Below are 9,645 nucleotides of genomic sequence, written 5' to 3'. Positions count from 1 at the left end.
GTCGAAATATTAATTTTATGCACATTTGTTGTCTAATTGTTAACACACGTGGTAAGCTCACTATTGACAAACTATTTTTTGTCAATAGTGAGTTTTTGTGAGATAGTTTATAAATTCTATTAGAAACAGTGAGAGGGAGAGTATTTTTCCTAAACAATGATCCCATTATAGAGTACTGGAAGTTCTTGATGTTAAATTAAAGAAGCTATTGTCTCTAACTAAAAAACAGAGTTCAATTTGAAATTTTATTGAAGAGAAACAAAAGAGGATAAGAATGATCAATTAAAGGAAGAGAGTAGCAACTAAAGATAAGAAAAAAAAAAACGAAAATATTGAAAGACGAGGGATTTCAATTCTAAATTCTGTTAAACAAAGATTTTACACATGCTATTTCTAAGACGTATTGAAGTGGTCCCATACCTAGTCTATATCTATAGAAGCAGATTAAATTTAATCGTTTGGAGTGGGGAAATTTGCTTTTGAGTTGTAATGTTTCTTTCTTTTTCTTTTTGTAAAGTAGTTTGTAAAGGAAATTTTCCTCTATCATATATCTCCACTGGCAACACTGGTCGCCTGAAATGAAAACTAGACAGAAAGAACTAAAATTGTTTAGTTCCGACAACAAGTGCGTTGAACGTTTCGCCGTCATATTAATTTTTATGATTTTTATGAAGGTATATGTATGTACATTCCTACATACTTCTGCATGTATTGTTGTGTGAATATCGAACACGTTTATAAAAACAGAAATATTTGTATCATGTTTTGGCAGTTTGTTTGTTGTTTTATTTTTCTTTTGCCGATTCTTTTGTTATTTGTTTTGGCATTAACACAATTGATTTAGGTAACAGAATAAAAACAAAAAATATTTTCTATAACATCTGAAAAGTGATCGTATTACAAAATTTTATTTTATTGAACGCATTTATTGTTGCGTTTTTATTATCTTGTCTAACAATATAAAAATGTTTCAAGTTAAACATCCGAAAAAAATAAATAAATAAAAATGGATGGGTAGGTTGTTAGTATGTTTATTTTGGATATTCCAGGAATTAAAAAATTGGCTAAAAGTTAGCAATAATAAAATAGATTATTTTTCATTTTAAAATTTCTCTTTATTACCAGGTTTTTCCATAAATGTCAATGAAAAACGAAGAAACAAATTTACAAGCCCTATTATATGGTTAATAATTGGTTTAAAGGTTTTTTCTTCTTTTCTATTATTAGTTGAGAGAACATTCAAATTTATTTTTATATTTAGTTGTGCGAATTATTAAGATTGATAACGGTTTGATTGTCTGCCGAATATTTATTGATAATGTTAAACAATTTTTCCTCATTATTTATGCAAATAATTTACTACTGTTTGTGTATGTATGATGAATGAATGAAACGTGTAATAATTGATTTATACGATTTAAAGTAATAATTTAATGACTTAATTTAAAGGTTGATCATCTGTTGTTATTTGAAATACAATAAGAGGATCGAAATTTTAATATTAAGCAGCTAATTTATTGACAATTTTTATTGCTCAGTGCTGTTCTTGAAATTCTTAAAATTATTTATTGCTCTTTTAAATTCAAATTTGGAATTTATTTGGGAGCAGATTATTGTTTATACGCGGTAAATATGTGTTAATAATATAAGAAATGGTGATTATACCAGCTTAACAAAAAGCAGGACATGATGCTAGATCGCGTTTTCAAACAATGTATACCCAGCAAAAATAAAACGAAGTACTTACAAAAGAATAACATTTATCACAACTTCAAAAGTAGCACTTTCAGAATTTTGTTTACCTTCTGTGGAAATGATGTTTATTGACGTCCAACCGCGAAAAGAATCCATTTTTTTAATTTAAGGTATATTGTACTGACATTTTTTTAATGAGTTAGTGAATTTGGAATCAAATAAAAAGGATATCCTTCCTATGACAAGCTTGTTTTAAAAACATAACCTTTTCAGGACTTTTTTAGTACTTCCATGGAGTAAATTCTACTTCCTTTTTGGCTTCTTTGGAAATACTTTTTTTTCTGGATACATTACGAATATAAGGAAGTCCATGAAAAATTTCGTTGTTGTTACAAAATTTCGTTCCATTAATGTAAGATATAATAGTGTCAGCATTCATTGTTCATTAATACGAAATTGTTAAAATAATGTTTTTTTCATAGTATAATTGAAAAAGATTAATTTAATGAATACATTTCATTGTGTTAATGAAATTGAATTATTGGTTTAGTGATGACTATAATTTTTAGGAGTTGACTGTTGAACTGCAACTTGCATTTTTATGGAGTAAACGAAAAATTAACGGCATAATCGGTAGGATTATGAAATATTTGTTAATTGGAGAATTTCTACTTTCAGAAGAACTTCTTCAGCATTACTATAAGCTAAGCTGCAAAGAAATTAAGACATAATCTTCATCTCAACTAAGAATATGAATGAAAAGCAATTGAACAAGAACTCTCGGAAGTTATACACTTATAAACTAATCATGAAGTCAAGAGTAATGCGGGCGCTCTTGATCTGAACTAAAAAGTCAAGTAGGATTTAGGAGCTTTCGCTTGAGGTACGTTAAAGTCAAGAAGAGTTCAGTGAATTCTAACATAGACGAACAACAGGCCCGATAGTGGCCTAGGTGTTTCTCTTCGGATTTGATGTATTATACATCCTCCTATCAACCTAACCTAACATATACTAAGAGTTCATAACTTAGTTAAGAATAATTCTTGAGCTCTTGATCTTGACTATTAATACGTATGAAAGGCAGAATTGTACAACTAAACTACCATTTTTTAGAAAATTTAGTAAAATATTTTATAATTGCATATGGATTTAAGACCAATTCCATAAAGTGAAGTAAATTTTGACATTTACTGATGTTCGAATCATGTATATAGAATGAAATCTTATCTAATATTCACCCGCAACTGCTCAATGTTAGATTCGAATATAATTAAAATATTTTTAATTTTTAAAGAGCAATGTCGCAAGTACGTTTGCATGACACTATATGTAAGCCAAACTGTAGAAGTTCATGACCCCTATCATCTGAAGAGTCAAGATTAAATCTTGTTAAATCATAAAGATTTTTTGTTTCTTGCACATTTTTTAAGATTTTTCATTAGCATTATTCTTCCAACTAAAATGTAAATAATCGCTACAAACAGTGTTTATTTACGAATGGCGAGTGCCTCTTTTTCCCCAAGAAAGAAAAGAAGAAAAAACACAATTCAACAATGTAAATAAAAATCGCAATTAATTTATTATCAAAATAACAGGTATGTAAATAACTTAAAAACAACATTATCTAGAAAATACTGAAGTTATCCAAAGTAAAGAATAAACCAAACGGGCGACTGTTGGCTGGAAATAAAGTAAAATAAGAAATGAATAATAAATTAAAATACCTGTGTTTGTATATATGTGTGTGTGCGGGTGTATAAATATTTAATGCGAAAGAACACCCACTTTTTATGATTTTCTCAAAGCCCGTTGTCGATGAAGGCTGTTTGTTTATACAATGATTATTGACAGTAAAAGTTAATTGTATATTGTTGGGCCCCATAATAAAGTGACGTGAATCAATTAATGGCACATAAATATAGAAAAATCATGTGAATGATAAGCATTAATCATTTTAAATGTTTGTTCTAATAAAAAACGAAATTAAAGCCAGGAAAAAATACCTAAAAACCCATAACAGAGCTATAACCGTTTAGGAATGCTTTACTTATGTAAATATACAAACGAATAAATAGTGTGTAAATCATGTGCTTTTGTTTAAGGCATCATAAATTATTCGGTTAATATGTGTATGTTTACTGCATAATACTCTTTGATCTGAAAGTATGTAAACTATTGAGTGGGTCATTAAAAATGTAGTGGACGTGTACACCTGTACAGGCATGGAAAATTGCAATTTTGTAGTTGTACAAATGAGTAACAAAACATATAGTCTAGTCTATAGTCTAGTCTATAGTCTAGTCTATAGTCTAGTCTATAGTCTAGTCTATAGTCTAGTCTATAGTCTAGTCTATAGTCTAGTCTATAGTCTAGTCTATAGTCTAGTCTATAGTCTAGTCTATAGTCTAGTCTATAGTCTAGTCTATAGTCTAGTCTATAGTCTAGTCTATAGTCTGGTCTATAGTCTAGTCTATAGTCTAGTCTATAGTCTAGTCTAGTCTATAGTCTGGCCTATAGTCTAGTCTATAGTCTAGTCTATAGTCTAGTCTATAGTCTAGTCTATAGTCTAGTCTATAGTCTAGTTTATAGTCTAGTCTTAGTTAGTTAGTACAATTCATACACGAATTTATTGAAAATATTGTTTATCCTAGAAACGCAAGAATTTCCCAACATTTGATGATAATTAACCCAAATAAAAATATTTAGTTTTATTATTAATTTTGTATCCAGTAATAAACAATGAATAATTAATAGATATTTTTTAATATATAATAAAAATGTTGCCCACAAACATCTGTTAGAAATTCTTAATAAATTCTTAATAAAGACAAATTATCCGAAATGTTTACACAAATAACCGCATAAAATTTGCTTGTTTAATCGTGAAAATAGCTAAAGGTCTTAATAGTGTTAAATTTTTAAAATTTGTATATAAACAAAGGCATATTTTGAGGCTGATCAAAGCAACTAATTTCACTAATGTTTCAAAAATGAATTTAATATTGTCAAACTTAATCGTTTTTTTTTTATTAAACAATAGCTTAATTAATTTGCTATTAAATAAGTAATAATAACAACAAATTCCCATCGTATAAAATTTTCACAAAAAGAGTTCTAATATTTACAAATTTAACAAGAAAATCACAACTTTTATTTTCATATGAATATTCTTAACAAAAGTTGACACATTAATTTGTTGATTAAATTTATTTTTATTTTTTTCTTCGTTTTTCTCATCCATAAAACATCAACAAATTTAAATGTGTCTAAAACGTATGATTGTTTGACAATTGAATTGAAATTAATTAAATTAGGCATGCAAAATGACTCACTGAATAGAAGTAATCAATCTTAAGGAAACTCAAACAACATGCTTTGAGACTTCAAGTGATTAAAAAAACAAAAAAGATACAATAATATACAAGTATTAAATTCTAACAAAAACGCACAATTAACTTAAACATTAAAGACTCTGTGAACAATTTAACAGCTTTTTTATATTCACTCATAACCTCTATAGCTATAGGAAACACGATCTCTTTCTCTGCTACCGTACTGATCACTGGTAGCTTTTGGCAAACCATAGATATCGGTGTTTCGGTAGTAACCATAACCTAGATTACGTCTGCCACTATAGTTGGGATCCCAATAGCCACTATATTGTTGCAAACCACCATTACCTCCATAGCCGCCATATCCCCCATAACCACCGCCTAGAATATTGGTTCCAGTACCGGTGTTTGGATAATAATTGTTATTGGGATAATAACCACCCGTATTTGTTATGGGATATTTTCCGGTACTGGGATAGAAACCACCATTTGTATTGTAGTTGGGATAGAAACCGCCATTCGTATTATAGTTGGGGTAATAACCAGGTCTATTATAGTTGGGATAATATCCACTGTTACCGTAACCAAATAAACCACCAAGATTTAGCACTGAAAATATTAAAAATGAGTTTAATTAACAAATAATTTTGATTGTTTTATGTTAATTAAAAAATAGTTGCGATCTAATACGATAACATTTATAGTAGACTTCAGTCTAGAATAGAGATCTAGTTTGTTGTTTAAACCATAAATTAGTTAAAAATCCTGATAATAGTTTAGTATTCTGTTCAGACCATTGACTAGTTTTCATAGATTACAGTTTTATATCCCAAATAGTTTAGTGTCAAAATTATAGTTTATAATCCGGATTATATACTAATATTAAGTTCGGACTATAGACTAGAGTATTATTAAGGTTACAGACCAATATTTAGTTCTATATATTAGTTTATAGTTTTATAAAAATAGTTTATATTTCAAACTGTAATTTTATATTCAAGAAAGATTTTGGAATAGTTTATGTTTGAGACAGTAGTCTAGATTATAGTCTAGACTATAGACAAGTTTATATTTAATATTAAGACTTGTTTATAGTCAAAACTTCGATTAAGTGTCAAGTGACTTAAGTCTATTTATCTAATAGAGCAGACTATAGTTTATAGTTAGACAAAAGGCTATTTGATAGTCCAGAATATATTCAGTTAGACTATAGACTAGTTTTTAGTTTAGAGTATAATTTAGTTTCTAGTCTAAACTATAGACTAAAGACAAGATTCTATAGATCAGTTTATAACACAGGTTCCAGTCTAGATTTTAGGGACTATACTTAGTTTCCAGACTATAAATAAGTTTATAGTCCAGACAATAATCTAGTTTTTAGTTTGTAGTCCAGACTTTAGTGAAGGTTTAAGTCCAGACTATAGACGAGTTTTGAGTGCAGACTATAATTTAGTTTTTAATTTAAACAAGACTAGTTTGTAGTCCAGACTATAGACTAGTTTATGGTCCATACTATAGACGAGTATAAAGTACATACTATAATCTGGATTTCAGTCAGAATTAGACTAGACTAGACTTTAGTTTAGTTTTTAGTCCAAATTAGACTAAATATAGACTAGCTAATAATCCAGAATATAGTCCAGTTTTTAATATATATGGTCCGGGCTTTAATTGGTTTATAGTCCAGACTATTGAACAGTTTATAGTCCAGACTATTATCTAGTTTTTAGTTTAAACTGTAGATTGTAATTGAGACAAGAGACAAATTTATAGTTCCCACTGTAATTAAGACAATAGACAAGTTTTTAGTTCCCACTGTAGACCAGTTTATAGTTCAGACTATAGTGTAAGTTGTTTTTAGTTTAAAGACTTATTTAAAGACTATATTTATAGTTCAATCTATAGACTAGTTTATAGTCCAGGTTTTAGAGCAGTTTATATTCCAAACTTTAGTCTACTTTTTAGTCCAGACTATAGTCAATACTATAGTTTACATTTTAGTCCAGGACGGTTTACAGTTCGGACAATGAAATAGTAGTTTATATCGCCGACTTTCGATTTTATTATTATCCCGATATTAAACTTGTTTTTAGTTCCTCCTATAAACTAGTCTAATAACTGTTAGAGAATTCTACAAAAATTTTAAATTGAAAACAGTTTAATTCAAAAATTCTACTTACATTTTGCCGAAGTGGCAGATGTTTCCAAATCTGAAACATTTGACTTATCTTCTGCATTATCCTTATTTATTACAGCAGCCCAGGAACATGTCAACCACACAAACAACTAATGACGAGTTTACATAAAGAACAAAGAATAAAAATTTAATTATAAATTTGTCTACTTGAATAATTTCATACAATAGTACAAACCATTAATTTGAACAAAATTAAATTGAAACTCATTATTTGAAATTTACACACAAAAACAAAAACTAAGTAAAATGAAATAAAATACAATTGTTTCTTTTTTTATGAAATAAAACTTTGAGAAACGGCTAAACTTAGAGACGTTCAGAACAATAATAATGCTAATTTTCAGAGTGGAGTTGTATTTATATTTTGTAGTTATTTTTCGGATGAGTTGGTGAGTGATTACAGAGTTTTTTTTTTGGACGATGAGTTTAGTTAAATTGCTACATTACTCACATTTTTTTAAACAAATTCATCAATGAATTACTTCTCAAAATTGGGTGTATTATTAGTTATTAAAAATACATAATATTTAAGTACATAAATATTTAAAGAGTTTCAAATTGTTGCTAAAATTTTGTATTACAAATTATAGATATAAATATTAAGGTAATAAGATAAGCTAAGGTGTTAAGTTTAAATAAAAGTTTTTGTAGTTTAAAAGAGGTGACTTTAAAATACACACATATTTATGTATGTACATATTTTGGGAAAATACTTAAATGTTTTAATAACATTGAAATCTATATGAATATCAGGGTACGAATAACAAGGTGACATATAATAATTCCAACAAGTATTATATAGATTTTGTATAAAATTACTGTTTCTTTGCTATTGGTTTACACTGTCAAAGCAAACATTTTCATTAACGCTGACTTTGTGAGAATTTCAATAAAAGAAAAACTGTAGCATATTGGTGCGAAGGCGGCATTTTTCAGTCAAATATATTTAGTAATCTTTATTTACCTAACAAACTCTATATGCCCGACATAATTAATATTTACTTTAAGCAATTAAGTTTAAAATATAAACAACATCTTTACCACTTTTAGCTAAAGCATTTCGTTTGGGATTTAAACTAAAATAAATATTTGTGTGCGTTTATAAATACCTTTTTTTCAAAGTCTTATGATAAGCTTTGGGGCAGATAGAATTTGGTTTCTTTCGATTTAAATTGAAAGTGTTTAAAAAACTTTTTCGCTGTGAAGATCTGTAGTATAAAGCAAGTGTAGGTTCAAGGTCATAATTCATTCTATATGCAATTCTCTTGACTCCAAGAGCATTTGATCTTATTGTGTCGGTCGCCAGCTATTTAAAGTAATAAAAAGAATCTCGTGAAATTATGTACTTACGTATTTGTTACAATTTTAAGAGAAAACAAATATGAATGTATAGTCGGGCATAGCCGTCTTATGATACCCTACACCATGTATGTTAAAAATGGGGATTATTTAATAAATAAAGCAATTGATTTGTTTTTTAACTTTATTCCGAAATATTTTTACATTTTTTCAAGTAGACTCAAAGGGGAGTAGGGGAAAATATCGCCCTATCCTTATACATGTTTGTAGGGGAAGTTTAGTCTAATTCAAAGTTATTTATGTAGAATTTAAAAGTATTATTAGTGTTTGTAAGTGAATTTTGACCTTCAATTCATTTTCTGAAAGGGAGTTTGTATGGGGGCTAGGGTCAAATGAGGACCGATCATTACAAAAATCGGTAGTGTCGTTTAAAGCTCTATAAAACTAAGTTTTGCCGATTTTTGTTGACATAATAGAACATTTCTAAATTATAAGCTCAATGGCCCTATTTGATGGTACGGTTGTATGGGGGCTAGTCGAAATAATGGACCGATATTAACTATTTTAAATAGAGTTCATCCTTGGACCAATTGGAAGTGTATGTGCCAAATTTTGTCAAATGATCTTGAAAATTGCGACCTGTAGCGTTCGCAGAAGATTTACATGAACACACAGACAGACGGACGGACGGACATAGCAAAATCGATTTTGAGCCGTTTGGTATACTTTAAGGTGGTTGTTGGGCCAATATTTTTGTCGGTGTTACAAACATCATCACAAACACATAAAACCCTCCCCACTATAGTGGTGTAGGATATAAAAAGGAAGTAAAAATGTATAGTCGTACTCGAACATCCATATAATACCGTACACCAGTTATGAAGAAATAAAATAAAGTTCATATTTATTACTTGCTTTTTATTACTTGATAATATTAAATAAAAACACATTTTCTTAATTATTTTTCAAATTTGATAAAATTCAATTTTATTATTAATTTTTTTTTTTTTTTAATTTTTCGTTTAAATTTGAAATTGGAATTACTTTTAAATATAGTTTAACAGAGCTTATTCCATTTTCATTTATTAATAAAACAATTTTTTTGTTTTTCTTTTTTTTGTA

The 9,645-nt window shown here is 28.2% G+C and overlaps 1 protein-coding gene across 1 annotated transcript; it reads right to left on the bottom strand.

Annotated features, from left to right (window-relative positions):
• Nucleotides 1-4,783: 4,783 nt before the first annotated feature.
• Nucleotides 4,784-7,534, bottom strand: LOC111681943 (glycine-rich protein HC1). Its single transcript, XM_046951865.1, has 3 exons — nt 7,400-7,534; nt 7,208-7,313; nt 4,784-5,636 (listed from the first exon to the last, which is right to left on the bottom strand). The coding sequence occupies exons 1-3, from the start codon at nt 7,430-7,432 to the stop codon at nt 5,197-5,199; spliced, it is 579 nt and encodes a 192-aa protein (XP_046807821.1). The 5' UTR covers nt 7,433-7,534; the 3' UTR covers nt 4,784-5,196.
• Nucleotides 7,535-9,645: the final 2,111 nt, after the last annotated feature.

This window comes from Lucilia cuprina, chromosome 5, assembly GCF_022045245.1.
Source record: "Lucilia cuprina isolate Lc7/37 chromosome 5, ASM2204524v1, whole genome shotgun sequence".
Taxonomy (NCBI): domain Eukaryota; kingdom Metazoa; phylum Arthropoda; class Insecta; order Diptera; family Calliphoridae; genus Lucilia; species Lucilia cuprina.
This window is presented reverse-complemented; position numbering and strand designations above follow the sequence as displayed.

Bases quoted from the DNA above. Each gene is read 5' to 3' on its own strand.
- LOC111681943 (XM_046951865.1), bottom strand. From the start codon at position 7,432: ATGAGTTTCAATTTAATTTTGTTCAAATTAATG. The intron at 7,314-7,399 runs GTTTGTACTATT...ACTCGTCATTAG, and splicing joins TAATTTTGTTCAAATTAATG to TTGTTTGTGTGGTTGACATG. The intron at 5,637-7,207 runs GTAAGTAGAATT...TAATATTTTCAG, and splicing joins ATCTGCCACTTCGGCAAAAT to TGCTAAATCTTGGTGGTTTA.